This window comes from Nicotiana sylvestris, chromosome 8 (assembly GCF_000393655.2).
Source record: "Nicotiana sylvestris chromosome 8, ASM39365v2, whole genome shotgun sequence".
NCBI lineage: Eukaryota > Viridiplantae > Streptophyta > Magnoliopsida > Solanales > Solanaceae > Nicotiana > Nicotiana sylvestris.
In genome coordinates this window covers 1,980,013-2,003,601 of record NC_091064.1, presented here as the reverse complement: position 1 = coordinate 2,003,601, position 23,589 = coordinate 1,980,013, and the positions used below count along the sequence as shown (strand labels likewise).

The window sequence follows — 23,589 nt, the reverse complement described above, 5'->3', positions numbered from 1 at the left end:
TCTGTTGATTTCTCTTCTATTTGTGGCCGAACGAAACAACAAATTGCTTATGAGAAATCACGAAAATCGACCCACTAGGTCTACACCATTGCCTAAAGTGGATGAGGTGTATTCCCATTATGCTAAGCGTGGATAAGGTCGTGGCCATGTTTGTGGTCGTGGTTGTGGCTATGGCTTAGGAAGAAATTTTCCTGGTGTTAATCATTCCCCAAAGAAAAATAACTTCCAAAAGTGGAAAGAGAAATATGAGAAGCCAAATGCAAATGGTTCAGAAATTGAATGCTATCATTGCGGTAGAAAAGGTCATTGGGCAAGGCATACCAAAACATTTGGTTGAGCTTTATCAAGCATCTCTAAAGAATAAAGGCCCTGAAGCTAATTTTGTTTATGACAATGAATTTGACATCACTCACTTCGATGTGGCAGATTTTATTGATCACCCTGAGGGAAAGATAAACCACTTAATCGGTGATGGAACTGTGGTTAAAGATGATTGAGCAGTTTGATTTTTATGTTTTCGTATTCGTAGTATCTAATGAATAAACATCATGTAATTTTTATTGCGCTCAATAATTCTGCTTATGTAGTTCTTAAAAATATATGTATTTCCGAAAAGAAAAAAAATTGAAGAGTCATTGTTTCACAAATTTCACAAACAAGGACTAATATCTAATTAATTAGTGTCCTTGTCTTAGTGAAATATAACTCAAAGTAAAAATATGGAACAAGGAAAAACAAGCTAAGAGATATGAGAGGAGATTTTTATTTCTTCTCCAATTGTGTATTTTCCTATCTATTTCAAAGGCCTTTATATATGCATGAAAAATGAAGAAAAATATGTTATTGAATATGTCATTAAGCTTTTGAGAGGAAAATCACGGAGGAGGTTATGAAGTTACAATCTTAACTCCATAATTATTAGAGTATTGGAAGTTATGAAAATAATGGAGAAGAGTTGACATCCACCATAATTTAATCTGACACATCCAAGTGGGTGATGACAACTTCATTTTCATTGACAAAATTAGCTTCATGGCCTTTATTCTTTAAAGATTCTTAATAAAGCTCAACTAAATGTTTTGGTATGCGACAAATATTTGCCCAATACCCTTTTTCACCGCAACGATAGCATTTTCTGAATCCTTTGTGTTTGGCTTCTCATATTTCCCTTTCCACTTTTGGAAGTTATATTTCTTTGGGGAATGATTAACAACAAGAAATTTTTTTCCATGGCTACGACCACGAATATGGCCACGACCTTTTCCACGCTTAGCATAATGTGAATACAGCTCATCCACTTTAGCCAATAATGTAGACCCAGTGGGTCGATTTTCGTGATTTCTCATAAGCAATTCGTTGTTTCGTTCCGCCACAAGTAGAAGAGAAATCAACTTAGAGTACTTCTTGAAACTTTTCTCTTGGTACTGCTGTTGCAAGACCATATTGGAGGCATGAAACGTTGTGCACGTTTTTTCAAGCATATCATAGTCACCGACATTATCTCCATAGAGTTTCAAGTTAGAAGTAATTCTGAACATCACAAAATTATATTCAAAAAAGACTTAAAGTCTTGGAGCCTCAGATGAGCCCGATCATATCGTGCTTGTGGAAGAGTGACCAACTTTAAGTTGTCATATTTTTCCTTTAAGCCATTCCATAAAACAAGTGGATCTTTGACTGTGAGATATTTTATTTTCAACCCTTCATCAAGGTGATGGCGTAAGAAAATCAAGGCCTTAGCACAGTCTTGGGTAGATGCTTTATTTTTATCTTTAATGGCGTCTCCAAGACCCATTGCATCTAAATGGATTTCAGCATCCAACACATATAGTTGCCCGAAATTTCAAGAGCAACAAATTTTCTTTTCACAATATCAGTCATAATTAAAAAAAAAAAACAAATTTGAGAAAAATTATATTTTAGTCTTCTCAAAGATTATACAAAGGGAGCTTTGCAATAACTGATAAAGTTGTTGACATGTGACCAGGAGGTCACGGGTTCGAGCCGCGGAAACAACCTCTTGCAAAAATGTAGGGTAAGACTGCATATAATAGACACTTGTTGGTCCGGCCCTTCCCCGGACCCCGCGCATAGCAGGAACTTAGTACACCGGGCTGCCCGTTTTAGTCTTCTCAAAGATCTTCGTGAGACGGTAGAGTCTCGTGTTGAATAACGTATTATGAAATATAACTTAAAGTAACAATATGGAACAAGGAAAAACAAGTTAAGAGATATAGAGAAGAGATTCTTCTTTTTTCTTCAATTGTGTGTATTTTCCTATATATTACAAGGCCTTTATATAGGCATAAAAAGTGAAGAAAAATATGTCATTGAATATGTCATTAAGCATTTGAGAGGAAGATCATGGAGGAGGTTATGAAGTTACAATCATAACTCCATAATTATTGTAGTATTGGGAGTTATGGAAATAATGAAAAAGAGTAGACATCCCCATAATTTAATTTTCTTATAACACTCTCTCTTGGATGTCCATAGATAATGTGCCTCATTAAAATCTTATTGGAAAAAATCCTAGTGAAAGAAAAATAGTACACATATTTAACATTTATGAGGTGACATTTCTGGTGGCGTGTTTATTATCTGTCATGCCTATAGCAACAACAATGACTTAAAAAATATGCTGTAGGTGATTTAACTTTGCTTCTTTTTCTCTCCTCCACTTCCAACTTTTTTATCTTATGTAGAGTGCATAGTGCTTTATGGTTTCTTATTGGACAAAGGACCCACACATTAAAAGTGAACATCCCAAAACCAACCGATACCTTATCCCCGCTGTTTCCCTTGCCCGTGGAGCTGGCACCGGCTGATGTGGAGAATGGAAAAACCAATTTTTTCGCTTGAAGCAAAAGACTAAGTGGGCGTTTGGACATAAGAATTGTAAAATTTCAAAATAGGGAAAAATTTATTTTCAAGTGAAAATTGTATTTAAAATTTAGAGTTGTGTTTGGACATGAATATAATTATGGGTTGTTTTTAAAGTTTTGTGAGTGATTTGAGTGAATTTTGAAAAACAGCTTTTTGGAGGTTTTCAAATTTTTGAAAATTTCCAAAATGCATCTTCTAAGTGAAAATTGAAAAATTATGAACAAACGCTGATTTCGAAATAAAGTAAAAAAATTTTGAAAAAAAAGGGAATAATTTCTTATGTCCAAACGGGCTCTAAATGTAACTATTATTGGAAATACACATGTTTAGAAATACGTCTTTTCATGGACAACAAAAGGTGTATTTCTGAACATGCGAACTCTTTTTCCTTCACTAAGATTTTTTTTCATAGAATTTTTCCTAATAAGGTTTTAACGAGGCACATCATGTATAGACATCCAAGGGGGAATGTTATAAGAAAATTAAATTATGGTGTATGTCTACCCTTTTCCATTATTTCCATAACTCTCAATACTCTAATAATTATGTAGTTATGATTGTAACTCCATAACCTCCTCCACAATCTTCCTCTCAAATGATTAATGACATATTCAATGATATATTGTTCTTTACCTTTCATACCTATATGAAGGCCTTATAATAGATATGAAAATACATACAATTGAAGAAGAAATAAGAATTTCTTCTCTCTCTATATCTCTTAGCTTGTTTGTTCCTTATTGTTATTTTGAGTTATATTTCATAACATTATGCATATATTTGCTTTTCTTTTATGTAAATCTAGAGATTCTAAAGTTAAATGAACCATTACTTAGTACAAGGTTTCAGGTCTTATTAACAGTGTTACAACAAATCAGGATGTAGACACTGTCTCGAAACATTTCTCTACTTTCTTGCCATTAGGATTGAATCCAACCTACAGTATTTTATTCTCTGTGTTTTTTCTTCTCAAGCCTTCTTCATTTCTACATGTATTACTGTGTCCTAAGGCTATGGTGTTTTGGTGCAGTTGTGCAGTATGAAGCTCGGTGATGCTTGAAACCAATTCAGTGTCAACGCGCAATTGATCAAGAGAAGCAGCTAGTCCTTTTCTTATGGAAGTACAAAATTTAGCATGTAATAGCTATTAGCTATGGTGAAAAAAAATGCTTTTCAGCATGAACTTTCTTTGTTGGTGCATTGGCAAGTTCAATGTAAACTCACACTATGGTTGAGTCATGTGGAAAGCTCAAATTTAAAACAAGATCTTGTGCAACATTTGGTATATTAAAACCTTCGTAACTTTGTGTTTCCTTGTGAATGTGTTTTATTTTATTTGCATATTGGTAAGTTTGCAGTCTCAAATAAGTTTTAGTATATGCTTTGTGCTTAGACAAGAGGGGTTGTTCTGATGGTAAGCAACCTCCACTTCCAACCAAGAGGTTGTGAGTTCGAGTCTACCCAAGAGCAAGGTGAGAAGTTCTTGGAGGGAAGGATGCCGAGGGTTTATTTGGAAACAGCCTCTCTACCCCAGGGTAGGGGTAAGGTCTGCGTACACACTATCCTCCCCATACCCCACTAAGTGAGATTATACTGGTTGTTGTTGTATTATATGCTTTGTGCTCCTTTTCTTTAGTTAAGTTTTCATGTTTAGAGGATGATAAATGATATTGAAGTGAAGCAACTCGTTTAGGTCAATATTTATTTCATTCTGCAGTATACATGGGACAGTGCAGCCAAAAATTAGAGACAGTACTCATTTAGCTATCAATACAATGGATATCTTGATACATAGACAATCCAATATTCATCTCAATAAGTAGCCATTTCAATTCCTCCCTTGTTCTTATAGTCCCCAATTGGTGCATCATATTTGCTGAAAAGTCTGTAAGAGGAAAGCAGAGAAATCCCTACATAACAAAGGCCTACAATGAATGTAATGGCCACAGATTCTGTTGCCTTTCTGCAGAAACCTCCGAATAAACCGCATGTTTCACTCCATGTAACAGCCGTGTCGCCTTTATACGCCAAATATACCACCTCTGTTGATGCAGCTCCAGCAGCTAATATTACATACGTCAAGATCTGAAAGTAAATTCTTTATACTGTCAGTGTATAAATGTTAAACTCGAAAGAAAGACTTATTGTCTAATCGATGTAGGAATGCTTTTAAAACTTGAATAAGATCGACGTTTGTTGTACTATAAATGGGAAAAGAACCTGATCAAGGAGGAAGAACGTCCAGGCTTTAGGCATAGTTGTAGGACGAGGAACAGCTGATACTATAGCTGATAAAAGGGAATAAGCTGCACAAATTCCATTTGCATGTACAAGGTACCTGCAGCAGATTCAAACATTTCACCCACATAGCTTCAGGGGCGGAGCTAGAGGCTGAAGTACAGGTTCAGTCGAACTCAGTAGCGTTTGTCCAAATTCTGTATTTATATTAATAATTTCACTAAATATATACAAAAATAAAGTTCTGAACCCAATGACTAACACCGTATGTCGCCATCTTATGAATTTAGAACCCTTAAAGTTCAATTCATGGCTCCTCCTATGATAACATTATGCAAGTTGCTATTTAATTTACAAGTTGGAAACCAACCATCGGGGTCAATTTTTGCTAAATTTCAGACTTTTTTCATAACAAAAAAGAATTTCCATAGGGATAGATAGAACATGAAAGAAGGCTAATAGCTATCTCAAGAAAGTATATGAAAATTCAGAAGTATGATGATTTTACATATACATATGAGGAATAGATAATGTGCGTGTGTATACACTTACAATATAAAGATTTATTTACGTGATCGTTGTAGTTTAACCTTTTTATAATAGTTTATTTACTAATTTACCAAGTTCGCTAGTCAAATCACTAATGCTATCATTAGTGGTGCAACCAGGAATTTACTGAGAGGTACACACGAATAAGCTAATTGGATTTAATATATATGCATAAAAAAATTTGACCTAGCTGCACAACGTAATTTTCTAGTAAAACTTAAGGTGTCTACGATATTGCTTATCACGAAGGGGAGCCTTGGCGTAATTGGTAAAGTTGTTGCCCTGTAACCAGGAGGTCACGAGTTCAAGCCGTGGAAACAACCTCTTACAAAAATACAAGATAGGACTGCATACAATATACCCTTGTAGTCCGATCCTTTCCCGGACCACCCACATAGCGGGAGCTTAGTGCACCAAGTTGCCCTGCAGAAAACTTAAAATTATAGGGAAATAGTTACCTGAAGGTTCCAAGGTCAGAGTAAGAAAGGGAACCAAAGTCATTGGTTTGGGAGTTCTTGAGCATGATTACAAGAGCCACTACACACAGTGCCATGGGCAGTAAGCGCAGCATTGTCTCAGCCGTGCGCATGCTGCTGCTGCTACCATTTTCATCCTCTAGGCCTTGTGGTGACCCCATTACAGCACCGAACCCGTAACTAATATTGTAGCTCCGCCTCTGTCTATACTTGACTAAAGATAATGGCAATGGAGAAAGTGAGAGGGAGATTCAAGAGAGATGGCCCCTACTTACTAATAATGAGCTTAGATAAGAAGTTGGGTAGTTTGGCATTTAATGCATATAAAAACTTGCCACACATTTCTATGCAACAAATTAAGGCAACCTCATTATTGGTATTAACTATGCATTATGGAGAACCAAGAGGTTGCTGTGATGGTAAACATCCTTCGCTTCCAACCAAGAGGTTGTGAGTTCGAGTCTCCCTAAGAGCAAGATGGGAAGTTCTTGGAGGGAAGGATGCCGGGGGTCTATTTGGAAACAGCTTCTCTACCCAAGGGTAGGGGTAAGGTCTGCGTACACACTATCCTCCCCAGACCCCACTAAGTGGAATTATTAAGGGTTGTTGTTGTTGTTGTATGCATTATGGAGAACATATATAGAAATCTCTTTTTCCATAATGACAACAAGAGCCAGTTTGCCCTTTAGATCCTCCAATTAATGCATTTATGGAGAATATTAAAGATATATATCTTTGTTTCTTGGAGATATGGCAGAGAACTTCTATAATTTGCTGCACTCAGTAAATTTTCTATGATAGAAAACAGGTGAAAATAAAACTGATATGAGCTTGCTTTTCTAATAAAAAATTAGTATACTTCCTCGGTCATCCACTTAAATTGACCTTTTTTGTGGCCACAATATTTAATTTTTTAGTTATCAAGCAGGGGTTGCTCTGACGGTAAGCAACCCCCACTTCCAACCGAGAGGTTGTGAGTTCGAGTCTCCCCAAGAGCAAGGTGGGAAGTTCTTGGAGGGAAGGATGCCGGGGTCTATTTGGAAACAGTCTCTCTACCCTAGGGTAGGGGTAAGGTCTGCGTACACACTACCCTCCTCAGACCCCATTAAGTGAGATTATACTGGGTTGTTGTTGTAGTTATCAAGCAGGAGTTAATTCCTTTTTTTCAAAGTTATCCTTAAAGTAAAGAGTCTTGAAGCATATGTTATATTTCAATAAACAAATTAAAGAGATAGTAAAAGTTAATATGGTCAATTTCATTGTTAATTAATGTTAGAAATTGGATTCCTTATTATGTGTAAAAATTACCAAAAAATCAAATAATGTAGGCCAGAGAAAGTATGTCATACCCCTAAGCTTTATCCCAATTTCTATTGACAAACAAGCATTTTTTCAATATAAGCAGAGACGGGTCTAGGATTTCTTGAATATGGGTGCACCACTAAGAAAAACAGGAAAAAAAATATTAAGTAAAAATCGATCCTTGTCCCTCAGGATAAATAACCCAATATTCAACCAAGTGCACCATTCAATCTTTTTGTAGCATGGGTGCCAACAGATTATATTTGACTAATTCTAAAAAAATACGTACGTAAAATATGTAGTTTGACGGTGAGACCACGAGTTCACGTATCCCATGATAGGGGTTATAAATCCGCCCCTGAATATAAGGTAATTAAGCTCAAATTTAATTTCATAATAGAGGCCAAGGGCTTTGATCCCGTGGTAAAATTATAACGCGTGATGTAGGTTCGAACTGTGCCAAGACATAAATATAATATCAACAGATTATATTAGGCTAATTCTAAAAAATATGTACATAAAATACCTAGTTTAACGGTGAAAGTACGGGTTTGCGTACCCCATTATTGGGGCTATAAATTCGCCCCTGAATATAAGGTAATTAAGCTCAAATTTAGTTTCATAATAGAGGCCAAGGGCTTTGATCTCGTGGTAAAATTATAACGCGTGATGTATAGGTTAAACATACGGTGCAGGTTCGAACTGTGGCAAGACATAAATCTAATATTGAATTTAAGTAAAAAAGGATGAAATTCAAAAATAGCCAGATTTACAAGTGGTAATTGAAAAATAGCCATAATTTCAAAAGCAATCGAAATTTAGCCACTTTTTATGTAAAGATAAATTTGAACGAAAACACTGTTCAAAATTCGAAAAATATTCCAGCATAATATACTAGAGTTCCAGCATAATATAGTGGTCCCGTATAATATGCTGGAAGTTCATACACTGATGCTCCAACCTCCCAGTATATCATGCAGGAGCTTTCCGTGTGTTGGAGTTCCAACATAATATGCTGGAAGTTCATACGTAGGTGCACCAATCTCCAGTATATTATGCTGAAACTTTACATGTTGCAGCAAAATAATGGCTATTTTTCAATGACTTTGTAAACGCCGTCTATTTTTTAATTAACAGTCTGAAAACTGACTAGACCGTCCTTAGACTCATTTGCCACTACGTTTCGAACCTTAATTTTACAACGATCAAAATGGAACAAGCCCGTTCTCTCTTCTTCTCTAAAACGAAAACCAAAACCAAAACCCTATTTAGAGGGTGTTTGACTAAGCTTATAAGCTGGTCAAACTGACTTATAAGCACTATTTGGCTTATCACATGTTTGGTAAAATTAAAAGTGCTTGTAAGTTAAGTGCTTATAAGTCAAAAATAAGCCAAAAGCCATAAGTTGGTCTCCCCCAACTTATCAAATTTCAGCTTATAAACACTTTAAGTTTGACCAAAATATTTACTATTCTATCCCTAAAATACTTTTTTTTAAAACAAAACTCTTCGTATACACAGTTCTTCAGTTGCATATTATTAATTTTAGCACTTTTATCCAAATACATAACTATTTATTTTTAAATCAGTTTCATCACTTAAAATTCTTTTCAGCACCTAATGCTTATTAGCTAATCTGAATAAGCTAAGCCATGCTGGCTCTTACTTATCTCCATTTCCTCCGCTTCTGGTGTTGTTCAGAAGTGAATCAACGGCCGCCGTCACTGCCGCAATTGGAACCCTCAAACGACGCCGAATTGATTTCCCAAGTGCTCGTCCAACACCACAATCCATTTCACGCCATGGAATCTTCTCTTCAGCTCCACGGCATTTCTCTCACCCCTTTCCTGGTCCATCAAACCCTCCTCCGCTTAAAAAATTCTTCCAAAATTGCCCTCTCCTTTTTCCAGTATTCCCAGTTACTCCCTCGACTCCAACACTTTGAATCTCAAAGTCCACCAGTTCGATGTTGCGTGGCAGATTATTATCCTAATGGAACAGAAATGCATTAAACCCAACTTCACTACTTTCTATTTGTTGATCTGTAGGCTTATTTCTGCTGGTTTGACCCGTCAAGCCATTCGGGCATTCAGTGAAATGCATATATTTATGGATAAAGAAAGTGAAGATCAAGTGTGGAAGTCGTATTTTTGTTATCTTCTTGATACCCTTTGTAAATATGGATATGTTAAAGTGGCTACTCAAGTGTTCAATAAGGAGAAGTGGAGATTGGAGCTCAATTGTAAGATTTTATACCATTCTCATATATGGTTGGTGTAAGGTGAAGAATATAGATATGGCTAGGATGTTTCTAGGAGAGATGTTGGAGAAGGGAATTCATCCGAACGTGGTGAGTTACAATGTGTTGTTGAATGGGATTTGCAGGAGAGCGAGTTTGCATCCTGAAGGAAGATTTGAGCAGGTAATTAGGGAAGCAGAGAAGGTGTTTGATGAAATGACTGAATGAGGTGTGGAACCGGATGTGACCAGCTATTCTGTATTACTTCATGTCTATAGCCGGGCTCATAAGCCGGAGTTATTACTTGATAAATTAAGGATTATGAGACGCAAAGGGATATGCCCGAATATTGTGACATATAGCTCAATCATCAAGTGCCTCTGCTCTTGTGGTAGGATTGAAGATGCTGAGCTTTTACTCGAGCAAATGGTTTCTAATGGAGTGACTCCCACATCCGCAACTTACAATTGCTTCTTTAAAGAGTACAAAGGGAGGAAGGATGTCGATGGTGCATTGAGGTTATACGAGAAAATGAAGCAGGGTTCCCTCTCAGACCCCACTTGGTGGGACTTTACTGGGTCGTTGTTGTTGTTGGTTCCCTCTGCCCACCTAACGTGAGTACGTATAATATATTGTTAGGGATGTTATTGAAATTGCGTCGAATAGGGCTGGCCAGAGATATTTAGGAAGATATGAATGCTTCTGGATCAGGGCCTGATTTGGATTCATATACATTGTTGGTTCATGGATTTTGCGAGAAACAAAAATGGAAAACGGCCTGCGAATTCTTTATGGAAATGATAGAAAAAGGATTTCTGCCGCACAAGGTGACCTTTGAGACACTTTATAGAGGCTTAATACAATCCAATATGTTGAGAACCTGGAGAAGTTTAAAGAAAAGGCTTGATGAGGAAACAATAACTTTTGGTTCAGAATTCGAAAATTATCACCTCAAGCCTTATAGAAGGTGATCTGATCAAGTCTTGAAAGGGCTGATGTCAAGCTAAACTAGAGCTAACCGGTATGTCCAAAGGCGGATTTAGGATTTGAACTCTATGGGTTCAACCTCTAATATTCTTAGCAATGAACCCGTTGTATTTTTAAAGTTATGAGTTCATATTTACTAGTTTTTGTAGTTTTGATGGATTTTTACACCTAAATATATGTTCCGCGCAGTGGCGAAGCTAGGGTTGTTCATTTGGATCATATATCCGAAATCTGAACCGATCCGTTCAATTTCGGATTTCGGATTGTGTTTATTAAAATTTCGTATTTCGGATCGGATTGTGTTTATTAAAATTTTGGATTTCGGATCGGATTCGGATTGGTATAATTTTAATCCAATCTGATCCGATCCGAAATCCAAAATTATTAGGGTATGTATAAATACTAAACTTTAATTTCGGATAGTCAGTACTTCCTTTACATCTTCCTCCAAGTTATTACCTTTACAATTGCTCGATTTAGCTATATTGGCGCCATAGTACTCTCATAATTGCATAAGCATGAATTTTTCTTACTGTATTGCCTCTTTTGCAAAGAAAATATACATATGAGTTTGCAACTTTGAGGCATAATAATCCGATCCAAAATCCGAAAATTCGATCCGATCCAAACTTTAAAATCTGATCCGATCCGATATTAATTCGGATCGGATTCGGATTGCATTTTCTAGAATCAAAAATTCGAAATCCGATCTGAAATATGCTAAATCTGATCCATGCACAGGCGAAGCCACATGACCACCCTTCGTCGAAAAATTGAACTGTGTATATAGGTAAAATATTACGTTTTAGAGGTATATGATAGATATTGAATACCCTTTGTTGGGAATTTTCTTCACTTCTTTTAAATTTGAATACCTTTGGGAAAATTCCTAGTTTTGCCACTGGTTCCACATCGAAAGTATTGGATTCAGTTGAACCCGACACTCCTATGTTGCATCCGTCCCAGGGTATGTCTTGATTCACCGGGAGTTTCTTACCATTACTCAATTCAAAATGTTAGATGGTCATCTAATAGATGGGCATGAGGTCGACGAAAAATTTACTCACACCGTATATTTATACTAAACTAGTTTTAGGTACGCGTGTTGCACGTGTATCTTATATCATTGTATACAAAACTTTAAGATTAAACATTATGAAATATTCTTTACAAAAGTAATTAGAAAAATTACAGATGAAAGTGCAAGTGCCTAAAAAATGAAAAAATGTTGTCCAACGACAGTCCTCTGATGTCTTATTATTGGATCCATAAAAACTAAATTACAATGAATTTTAATTTTTTAGGTACAATCTCTAGGTTTTTACTACTTTTACACAATACACTTTTGAAATTACGAGTAAATAGACAAAGAAAATTTATACAGGGTAAAATTATATATAGTTCAAATAGACAAAGAAAATTTTATTAAATAAATACAGACTCCTAATCCACAAATAAGTTCAAAAGGCTCATTTTTCACCTAATATATTTTATAAAAAATTAGTCCTAAAAAGCTGGTAGCGAAACTTTTCTAACTTTCCTACGTCAAAACTTTATTAACTAAAGAAATATTGAAACTTTTAGGCAGAATTTTATTAACTAAAATAACCTCCTTGGAAACCTAAAAGAAGAAATTTGGTACTCCTAAATATAAATGGAGTTAAATGAAAAACTTTCCTAGTTTATAAATATTAGGAGAATAATTAAATGACTATTCCTATATAGTAGGATATTAATTAAAAAATAATTCCTAAATATTAGAAAAATGAGAAACTTTCTTCGTTTATAAATATTAGGAGAATAATTAAATGACCATTCCTAAATAGTAGGAGATGAATTAAATGACTATTCGTAAATATTAAAAAAATAATAAAATGACTATTTTGTCCTGTGTGAACTCAATTTTTAAAGGGTAAAAAAGACGAACGACATTTCGTTAAGGGCCTTCGTGCTTTTAATATAAAGTAGTTTTAGGATACGCGCGTTGCTCGTGTACTTTCGCTTAATGAGTATAAATTTTTAAAGAATTATATATATATATATATATATAGATATATATATTAGATAGGCACTAAATTATTATAAAACAAAAAAATATATATAATTTTTAAATATAATGATTATTGATCTTAATATGAAGGTGTGGAGGTCGAGCATTAGGGTTGTAGGTTAGGGGTAGTCGAGCGTTTCTCCTTGCTGCACCGGCTAGCCTGATAGTGTTTTGTCTAGGACTAGTAGCGGTTTTTGTTGTATTTCACATTTTTGTTGTCTTTTACATTTTGGCATTTCCATTTATTTGTTGTACTTTACGATGTTGATATTATTTTTCTGATTTCTGTTGTTGTTACGGATCTATTGTCTCTGAGCCGAGGGTCTCCCGAAAACAGCCTCTCTATCCCTTCTGGGTAGGGTAAGGTGTGCGTACATTCTACCCTCCCCAGACCCCACTAGTGGAATTCTATTGGGTTGTTGTTGTTGTTAATTATTGATCTTAATAATTTAATTACTCAATAAAGTAAGACACTCTACTCTGTAGAAGTTTGATAATTTTCTATACATATGCGATATTTCTCTATTATCAATTTGTACACGAGTATATTTTTATTTTAGCATTCCTATATGACATATATAGCTTGACTATTTATATATGGTTCCTTATCTATACTACATTAAAAGCACGAAGGTCCTTAACGAAATGTCGTTTGCCTTTTTTACCCTTTAAAAATAAATTTTAACATTGGACAAAATTGTAATTGTAGTTTAATTATTTACCTAATATGTAGGACTTTAAGATAAGCTAAATTTTATTTATTAAATATTTTTCCTTTAAGGTATCTAAAAACTCCTAATATTTAGGATCTAAATTGAGTAAAATTTTACTTATAAATATTTTCCTTATTTAAATCGTGTAACAATTTTTCTCAAATTTGACTCTTTCATGTTTACAAGTTTTAACACTTCTAGAATTATAAAAGAAGACTTTTGCAAGTTTCTGCCTTCGTTTTAATTTTTGTAGGAATCATTAGCATTTTTCAATGTTAATCCAAATTTTTACATGTGCGCAACGAGTTTAAGTTGACTTATAAATTTGCTATTTTTAATGTAAATCTTTTAATCATTAATGATGGATAACATGTAAGTTATATTTTATGTCAGTTATTATATCATTCAAATTATATTATAACATTAAAACTTTAAAATTAACTAACATTTTGCTATTAATCTTTATTTATTTGGATTATTCGGAGGGAGTTCTAATATTTAGAAATTCAACATCAAACAAAATTTTAACTTATATAACTTATTTTCTTATCTGAATTGCGTAAAATAATCTTTAGTCAAATTCATATCCTAAGAAGTAAAGAAAAAATTTAAATTCAATTCCTTATTTATCAAGATCTAATAACAATCGTGAATATTGAATATCACCAAACTAAGTTGCACACACTTTAATAATTTTTCTTTGGATCAAAGAATAATCGATAATATCAAGATATATTATCTTCTCTTTAAGTTGAAAAATTTGATCAAAATTATTATATCATCAGTTCAAATGAGAAAAATGAGTTTGGATATAAACGACGAACAAGGAAACCAAAAATAACAAAGTCAACAAAGAATAAGTAAGAAATTATCGTTCGCTTTTTACCTTTTATTTTGTTAATTTCATAATGGACTAAATTGTTATTTAGGTTATTTTTCTAATACTTAGAAATTTGAAATCCTAATATTTAGGAGTTTGAAATTTTAAAAATAGGTTGATCATTAATGTTTTCTATATTTTAACTAAGTAAAAACTACTAATATGTAGTATATATATATATATTTCCCTAGCCCAATATTTTGAACTTTATAAATATTTCTAAAATATAATGCTTACCAAGTTGCCCCATTTATACCAACCACTTGATTTTCTCTTCATCTTCTAATTTCATAATGCTTATGAATGTTCTTTATAATGTTTGGTGATGAAAAGTTAGTATACTCCCTAATTTTAGTGATGTAAAGGTTAAACCTCAAGGTCTTTAAAAGTATATCCTTCCCAAACCCATGAAAGAAAACAGTGAATAAGAAAATTTGTTGAAAAAGATAATTAACTAATATAACTCTTAAGGTACATAATAATTTTATTATCATTAATAATCTGGAACTTATAGTAAAAAATTTTAGACTTTAAACGAGAGATAAAGAGACATGATTGACAAGAGTCAATAACACTAATAATTCTGCAAATATGATGATCCAAAGTAAAATATTAGATAGATATTTTACCCTTTAAAAATAATTTTTTATTGGATAAAATTATAACTATAGTTAAAAATGTAAAATTCTTGACGATTTCATACTAAAATATGAATAAAAATAAACGATTTTTTAAATAAATACTTGAGTTTTTAGAATTAATAGCAAAATAAATTCATTTCACTTCTTTTAAAACTATTCATATACGAAAATTATTTTTCAAGTTGATAAAACTCATATGGTACATAAATTTATTTTTATAAGAAAAATATTGGTGAAAAGAGAAATTAGAGATAGAGCAAACTTGAATCGACAAGAATAAAACATTAGAAGACAAAACATATTTTAAATGAGTTGTAATTTTTCATGATTCACTATAAAGAATGGTAACTCCCTATATTTTTTATACATTACTTCTTGTAAAATATTAACTCAACATTGGCGGAGGCAAACGAGAAAAAAATAATAATAAGACATTTGAGGACTTATGTGATGATAGATTACTTTTTCTAATTTGTATTTTACAACTCAAATATATTATGTGGTATATATAAGAAAGATAGAGAGAGATTTTCTCAAAATCGTATATTCACGAATATAGGATACACGCGCAAAGCGCGTACCCTAAGACTAGTTTAATTATATAAGTAGGCCTACATAAGTATTCACTATCTTTTAATGATTACTCCATCGTCCATTGGTTTATATGTGTTGTAATTTGCATAAAAGTTGAGATATTTAGGTTAGTGTTCAATTATATATGTTTATTCTACGTTTGTGTTTAATTGAAATGGTGAAATCTGAGTAGACTTTTAAGTTTTAAATATTAGGATTTTGTACATAGTGTAAATAAGGAAGGATTTGGTAAATAAAACTTAGTAGATTTTAAATAAAATTAAAAAAATAATTAAATGATCATTTTATCTAATGTGAACTCTATTTTTAAAGAGTAAAAAAAGCGAACGATATTTCACTAAGGGATAAATATAAATATTCTATAATCACAAGTCAAGACGAACACTAATAAAAATTTATTTTCTCCTAAATTATTTTGTGAAATTGACTAATCTTTTGTAGGTCTGCATTCGAAAATCTTCTTTTACCTACAGAAAAGATGAACACGTATTATTTTTTCTTTCCTTGTGAGTTCTGAAAAAGAAAGCTAAAATAATTGAATTTTAAAGAGCTAACTATTAAAACTCCTTTCATAGTTCAAAATTCAAATAAGGCAAAATATAGTTCAAATAAAAAACGGTTTGATATATAAACTTTAGTTGATTTCAAACTACTAAATATTAGGAAAATAATTATTTCTAAATATTAGGAAATCAATTAAATGATTATTTTTAAAATAGAAAAATAACTAAAGGACTATTTTGTCCGGTATGAACTCTCATTTTAAAGGGTAAAAAAGGCGAACAACATTTCGTTAAGGGTTTTTGTACTTTTAATATAGTATAGATATAGATAGATTACATTAATTTACCCGAGGTTGGTTCGTAGCCAAATCCTATAAATATATAGACACCGCTGAACTAAATTTGTAAAAGAGAAAAAATTTTGCAATTTGCAAGGACGAGGAAAGGGGCTGGCCGAAGAAATATTGGGGAGAGGTACTTAGGCAGGATATACCATTGCTTTAGCTTACCGAGGATATGACCCACGATATGAAGGTGTGGAGGTTGATGATTATGGTCATAGGTTGACTGATAGTAGTGTGTTCCTCCTCGGCTTACCAGTAGTACTAGGATTATTTTTGTATTATCGTATCATGGTTCTTTATTATTACATGATGTGTCATTCGCACTCTTTTACCATATTGCATTGCTGTTATCATTGTTTACTATTTGACTGTTTTATCTTATCTCTACTGTTCCCTGAGCCAAAGGTCTATCGGAAACAACCGCTCTACCTTTATAAGATAGGGGTAATGTTTGCGTACATACTACCCTCTCCAGACCCCATTTATAGGATTACACTGAGTTTGTTATTGTTGCAAGGATAAGGAAAGATTTTTTTTATTTATTATTATTATTATTATTTTATTTTTTTTGTGGTTGGGAGAAGGCTTTTCTTAAGTCAATAGCTACTAGCCACAAATTCAATCTGAAAGAAAAAAGAAAGGATAACAAACTGCAAAAGGAAAGGAAAACAAGAGAAAAGATGGCACTGAAACTTCACCACTGCCATCTACAACACTTATCTAAATTCACTTCTGCTTCTATTTTACTACCAAATTTTCAGACACTATCTATTTCAAAGCTAAATGGGGGAATAACAAGGGTAAAAAGTCAAAAAATATCATCAAAAATAAGAAAAAGAAGGCCTATATCAGCTTCAGTTTCACCTCTTGATTTGACAGAAGACAACATCATCCAAGTCTTAGAAGATGCTAAGGCTGAGGTATATCCTTTGTTTTCTTTCAATATTGAACTAGGTTTTATCCCAAACAAACGTGAGATAAACTCGTCTCAACTAGCGGAGATATGGATTTACGGATCTTTTAGTTGGGAAACAAGTTATTTCAGGATTAATAATTATTTCGGTATTAGTTATTTCGGAATTATTATCCTACCCTCTCATAGGGATACAAATAATATTATAATCCCGAGATAACTAATTTCAGGATTAGTTATACCGTGATTTTATCCCAACCAAACAATGGGATAAACTTATAACAAATTTAATCACGGGATTAATTATATTGCGATTTTATCCAAACCAAACGTGGGATAAACTTATATCAAATCTAATCCCGTATTAATTATCCTTTATCCCTTGCATCGAACGAGCCCTTAGTTCTTGAGTCTGGTTTTATTAATCTTCTTTACTTATTTATTTGTTCTTTTTTGGGTTCTGCAGTTGGCACAACTTTTTGATAATTCAGTTGGGATAACAGGTGATTTCTCATCAAAGAGAATAATTGAATTTAAGTCCTTTTTTTTATAATCATATTATTCGGACTAGCTTATATGTACCCTATTATTCAATAAATACCCACTACATTTCACTAGTACATGAATACGTTAGCGTTTATACATTTAGTTGAAACTTGAAGAAAAAAAAGAGTTTTTGACGATAAAGTGAATTGTTTTTGGAAATTGAAATTGTGTTTAGATATACGTTTTACTTGAAAAAGAAGTTGAAATTGTAAGTAGAAAACTTCAAAAACTAGTTTAAACCATTTTTTGAAACTCAAAAAATTCATCTTCAAAAACTGTCCAAAAAACTGGTCACTTGTTACCAAATAATGTTTTCAAAATATTCTTTTAAAAAGTTTTTTTTTTTTTTTTTTTTTCAAGAAAAAGCCCTACGGCCAGACGGGAGCTAAGACAAATGAAAAAAATCATCCAACGTTTTTTTACCTCTGTTGAAATTTGAACTCTGATCTCGCATAAATTCATTAACTTCATTAATCTCTAAGCTTTACACCCTTGAGCGAAATAATGGAATTTAAGTTTTTTTTTTTTCTTGCACTAAAAAAAGGAAATAAAATTTACAGGGAAAGCAGAACTAGCAGAAGTAGATGGACCTTATGTGAAGCTTAGACTAAGTGGCAAGTTTTGGCATAAACGTTCTACTGTTGTAGCAAGATTGGGTAATTACTTGAAGCAAAGAATCCCAGTGAGTATTTAAAATATCAGTGTTAATTTCCTTAATATTGATGCTCAGTTCTTTCATTTTTGTACCGAGGGTCTATCGGAAACAGCCTCCCTATCTTTATAAGGTAGGGGTAAGGTCTGCGTACACATTACCCTCTCCAGACCCCATTTATAGGGATACACTGGGTTCGTCGTCGTTGTTGTTGTTGTAGTTCTTTCATTTTTGTGGGTAACTTTTTAAATAGTAGCATGCTTTTTCTTGAATCTTTTTCTTTTTCCAGGAAATCTTGGAGGTAGATATAGAAGATGAGAAACAGTTAGATGACAGTCCTGCAAACTTTTGAACCTAGAGAGTTGAAGAGAGGCCTTTTAGTTCGTTCAAAGACACTAGGAACGAGCCAGTACAGAGGCACTAGGGACGAGCTAATACAGACAGTTTCATGATTCCAAATGTTCGCTCATATCAATTGTCCAAAATCTCATCAACCGGTCCGAGGGATGATGAAGACGAAGCACCTGTTTTGTAGGATCATACCCTCTATCTTCAATAGCAGGATGCTTTTCCCCATTCATGGTCGAAATACACTGATATTTGAGAACTTCCCAAGCATTACTTCTTGATATTTTTGAAAGCAAACATTTGTTCATGGAGTTTTTTCAGAAATTTCAAGATTAAGATCTTCAGCTTGATGGATTCATCTTTAAGATTACAGAACAAAAGGGACAACCCGGTGCACAAAGCATCCTGCATTCACGCGCGAATCGGGAAGAGTCGCACCCCTAAAGGTGTGATGTAGACAGCCTACTCTAATACAATTTTAAGAAATATAGATGATGTACAATGGAGGCAATATTACACCCCAACTTGGGAAGAGCTGAAATGTTTGATGAATTAATAAGTCAAGGAAGTTCCCTTCATGATTATACAATTTAAAGGGCAGCCCGGTGCACTAAGCTCCCGCTATACGCAAGGTCCGGGGAAGGGCCAGACCACAAGGGTCTATTGTACGCAATCTTACCCTTCATTTCTGCAAGAGGCTGTTTGACATCTGTAAATAAGTCGAATCGCTTTATGCCTTAAGCAAAGAAGCCATTCTCACAATCAAAAGCTAATATTTATAAAATCTCATATTTTAAACTATGCTGACAGCCTAGAGCTTGTTTACATCACAAAGAGCTCACCACTCTCTTTGTGGTAAATGACAATATTAAAGCTAATCTTATACGGCAAACGTAAGTGGTTCTACCATTTTATTGAAGTAGAGCAAGTGAAGCTAACACAAACAGAAGAAAGAAATTTCAGGAAAAATTACAACTATGTACTCCGTATTTCACATTGCATTATTCAGCAACCAGAACAAGACTATGATCCAACCCTGCAACAGCTTGAATAACTTCAGTACCCTCCAAATATTCAACCAGCATAGGTTCCACTTCATCAGTCGAGCTGCCCAACCCAAGCCTCCCATTCTTCCCACAGCCCCAAGCCCAAACCTCTTTCTTAGCTGTGAGAGCAAGGGAATGTGCACGTCCTCCTGACACAGAAATAGGCGTCTCGCCAGCCAGCCCCTCTACAACCTGAGGAATGTCCTCTGGACCTTCTCTCCCGAGTTGAGAACTTCGGTTCCATCCCCAAGATACAACTCTTGTTGCGTCTTCTGTTGCTTCTGATGAAGCACCATGACAAACTGCCAAAGAATGCCCTAAACCTGAAGCTATAGAGAGAGGACGGAATTGTATATCAACTGGTCGCATCCCCAAGTCTTTATTGAGTCTTCCTAACTGGCCATAAACATTGCTTCCACCACTAAATAATGCCCCATCGCCTAAAATTAGAAAATAAAACCACCATCACCACATATTCATGCACATTTCAAGTATATAGACATCAAATAATGTGACTTACAGCAAAGGACTAAAGAGTGGTCGAGTCCACAAGCCACATCTGCAACTTTTAACCCATGTAACTCCTCAACTGAACCGGGCTCCCAAATTATAGGCATGTCCTTTTCCTTCTCCATGGCTTCCATGACTGACTTCTCAGCAGCTTCAATTGCAGAAGATTCTTCTCCTGAACTTAGTTTAGTACTGTTTGATTCCAGTGGAGAGATCTCCAACTCTCTTCCTATATTGCCTATTCTACCATCTGAATAATATCCCCAGCCAAACAAATTCCCATTCTCAGCCAATGCAAGAGCATGCCCCCAGCCTAATGATACCTGCCAACACCAAAAGAATTGACAACAAGCCTATACTTCCGAAAATAACTTGAAGCAGTTGAGTACTATTCACCATCTACTTAACTTGGTTATTATTGTTCATCATATCATTATGTGTTTTCAGTTTAACTTTTTCCACCTATTTTTTTGACAAGTAAAAATTCTTCTACCTTAAGCATGTTCGAATGACCACCTTAACTAAGTCTTGTCCAGAAAGTGTTTCAACTCTAGAAGGTATGGCAGCTGTGGTGATTCCTTTGCCAAGACCAAGCTGCCCCCGCTTGGAACTTCCCCAAACCCAGAGAGATCCATCGTCTCCAATGGCAGCAGAAATGGCACCTGATGCAAATGCGGCTTGAACTTTCACTTTATTTAATCCTTCAACTCTTTTTGGTTCGTTCCACGATTCTCTGAACAAGGTCGACAAAAGGGATTTCCATGTTAGCCAGAATCGAGGAGGAAAAGTATGTAGTTTCTTCGGAAAATAAAAGTATGCAACAAAGAAAAAGAACAATTCACATGGCTACAGAGCACCTGATGAAGAGGGCTTAATTTCTTGTCATTACAACCGAAACAACTAACAGAAGCGAGAAACCTAATTCCATAATATTTCTAGTTCACAGAAAAGAAAAGAGAGAAAAAACTAAATGGATATTCATACCACATTCTAGCACAACACATTCTAAAGGAAGAAAGAAATAAGGCATTAAGAAAAACAAACTCTATTTTCAGTGCAATGGAGAAATGTGCTTCTGTCATCATTATCATGGCAACATTCTTTAAAGGAAGTTTGCAAGTAGGCTGTGGTTGTCTGATTGACCAAACCAGTTGTCCACTGCTATTACAACTTTCTGTTGCCAGAGATCAAGGAACTAATGGTTTCAGTTACATCAGATTGTCAAGATCATCTTTTGGACAGAATTTTTCTTGGAATGTTAGTCATTTACATATATAGCAGCAAATCATCAGAGTTTTCCAAGTGTCCTCAGAAACAAAAGTAAGTTAATTGCCTTAGAGGATAACCCTTCTGAAAGTATTATAATTCATTGATTCAATGAGAACAAGGACTTCCAATGACCACTAAATACTCATTGATATAGCCTCCTCCCGACAACTGTCTTTCATCTGTAATATTTGCAGCCAGCTTCTAGTGACTCGCGTAGGTTGAAATTAGTTTATTGATGATCTTTCCTTAATACTGAGGGTGAAGAAATAGACATAGACTAAAGAAATTCTAAGAGAAAAATGCCCTAAGGGAAAAAAATTAAGATATATGAATCTTCAACTTTTAAACTCCTCTTACTAGTTAATCCCAATGTCATAAACTTGACATTATCAGATTAGAATTTAAAAGATATGAGTAGTTTCTTTGAATAGGGTTGCAAGTACTGAGCGGATTCAGGATTTGAATTTTATGTGTTCAGGATTTTAGGAAAGTGACCTCAAGTTCAGTAACTATTTTTTTTGTACATGCTTAGTGGAGGGGCTTGGGCAAAAGCTATTGTGTTTTGCCGAATCCTCTTAAAGCCTATATCCGACCCTCGTTGCTTGATAACGAACTTAAAAATAGTTTAACAACCCCCAATACTAACTTCGGGGCACGTCTCCTGAATAAAGCCAAATGATATAGAGGATTCATGTACCTAGCTACAACAAATTTGTGTTTAACAAGAGTCAGTTGATTGAGATAATGAAATTAACAATTTTCTACTAGCCATATTTACTCAAAAATTCTCTACCAGCCATATGCTACCAAATGTACACAGAGAAAGAAAGCTTATTGGCACATAAACAATGTCAATTTTCTCATATCAAGCTAAAATGAAACAAACACACTTGCTAATTTTTAATAGAAAATACATATACAAACACATGTATAAAGGGGGCGAGAAGACCTTGGAGAAAGAGGATCACGGCCAAGCTGGCCTTCATTGTTACGGCCCCAAGCCCAAACATGACCCTCAGAAGTAACGGCGAGGGAGTGGAAGTGACCGGCGGCGATGGTAACAACATCGGGCGGAAGGCCCGGAATAGGAGTGGGCTCGTAAGCGTCGGAGCCCATACCAATGATGGACGACGGCAAGCCCAATGCCCCGTGGCTTCCATCACCGAAGCTCATCACCGTAGTTTTCCTACTACAGCTGCTGCTCATCCACCGGCGGGAGAGATCACTCGCCGGAATTCTTCCGTGCTTCAGTAACCGTAACATCATTTGTATTTCGACCCGATTGTAAGTGGTCGTTGGATCTTTTTTTGTACTGTTCAGAAACTTAAAACGGGTCGGATCTCATGGAAGAATGTGAGGCAAGTGCATACATAGCCATTTTCAGGGATGCTATTTAGCAAATGGCCAGTACTTATTTTGTCCAAAATTTTTAAACTAACAATCTTAACTTCAAGACAATTCAGATAATTTTTGTAATGAAAAACCGAAATACAGGACGCACTGACTAATTCCTACATAGCAGCCCTTTAGAGTTGACTATCTGGCTTTATTTTTACGAAGAATTTTTCGAGCCATTTGCACAGATAGCCACTTTTTTTAAGGCTGCTCTTAAAAGTTATGTCCACAAATTAAAAATTAGTGCAACTTTAGCTAAAAAAGTAAACTTTAGGTCAAAGTACCATAGGTTAACTTTAGACAAGAAATCTCAAGTTTGAACTGTTACACCTGTGGTATAAATTTCAATCTAGTACTTGTGTCAAATTTTAAATCAAAATTAAAAGAAGCAAATAACGACGACGAAATAGGAAGAAAAAGAGAGGGTGGAAGAAGAAGATGCAGAAAAATAATAAAATGTAGGAAAAAGAAGAGGAGATAGGAAGTAGAAGTCGCATGTTGTGTAGCC

The 23,589-nt window shown here is 34.5% G+C and overlaps 3 protein-coding genes and 1 pseudogene across 3 annotated transcripts; 2 read left to right on the top strand and 2 right to left on the bottom strand.

Moving 5' to 3' along the window:
- Window positions 1-4,556: 4,556 nt before the first annotated feature.
- Window positions 4,557-6,407, bottom strand: LOC104232436 (CASP-like protein 2A1). Its single transcript, XM_009785648.2, has 3 exons — window positions 6,132-6,407; window positions 5,107-5,224; window positions 4,557-4,971 (listed from the first exon to the last, which is right to left on the bottom strand). Exons 1-3 carry the CDS (start codon window positions 6,308-6,310, stop codon window positions 4,699-4,701), a joined length of 570 nt encoding a protein of 189 aa, XP_009783950.1. The 5' UTR covers window positions 6,311-6,407; the 3' UTR covers window positions 4,557-4,698.
- Window positions 6,408-9,016: 2,609 nt separating this feature from the next.
- Window positions 9,017-10,907, top strand: LOC104232435 (pentatricopeptide repeat-containing protein At2g13420, mitochondrial-like; annotated as a pseudogene).
- Window positions 10,908-17,027: 6,120 nt separating this feature from the next.
- LOC104232434 (uncharacterized) lies at window positions 17,028-19,211 on the top strand. The gene is made up of 4 exons (XM_009785647.2): window positions 17,028-17,322; window positions 17,782-17,818; window positions 18,422-18,543; window positions 18,803-19,211. The coding sequence occupies exons 1-4, from the start codon at window positions 17,083-17,085 to the stop codon at window positions 18,863-18,865; spliced, it is 462 nt and encodes a 153-aa protein (XP_009783949.1). The 5' UTR covers window positions 17,028-17,082; the 3' UTR covers window positions 18,866-19,211.
- Window positions 19,212-19,614: 403 nt separating this feature from the next.
- LOC104232433 (ultraviolet-B receptor UVR8) lies at window positions 19,615-23,003 on the bottom strand. Its single transcript, XM_009785646.2, has 4 exons — window positions 22,636-23,003; window positions 20,934-21,150; window positions 20,428-20,740; window positions 19,615-20,347 (listed from the first exon to the last, which is right to left on the bottom strand). The coding sequence occupies exons 1-4, from the start codon at window positions 22,950-22,952 to the stop codon at window positions 19,863-19,865; spliced, it is 1,332 nt and encodes a 443-aa protein (XP_009783948.1). The 5' UTR covers window positions 22,953-23,003; the 3' UTR covers window positions 19,615-19,862.
- Window positions 23,004-23,589: the final 586 nt, after the last annotated feature.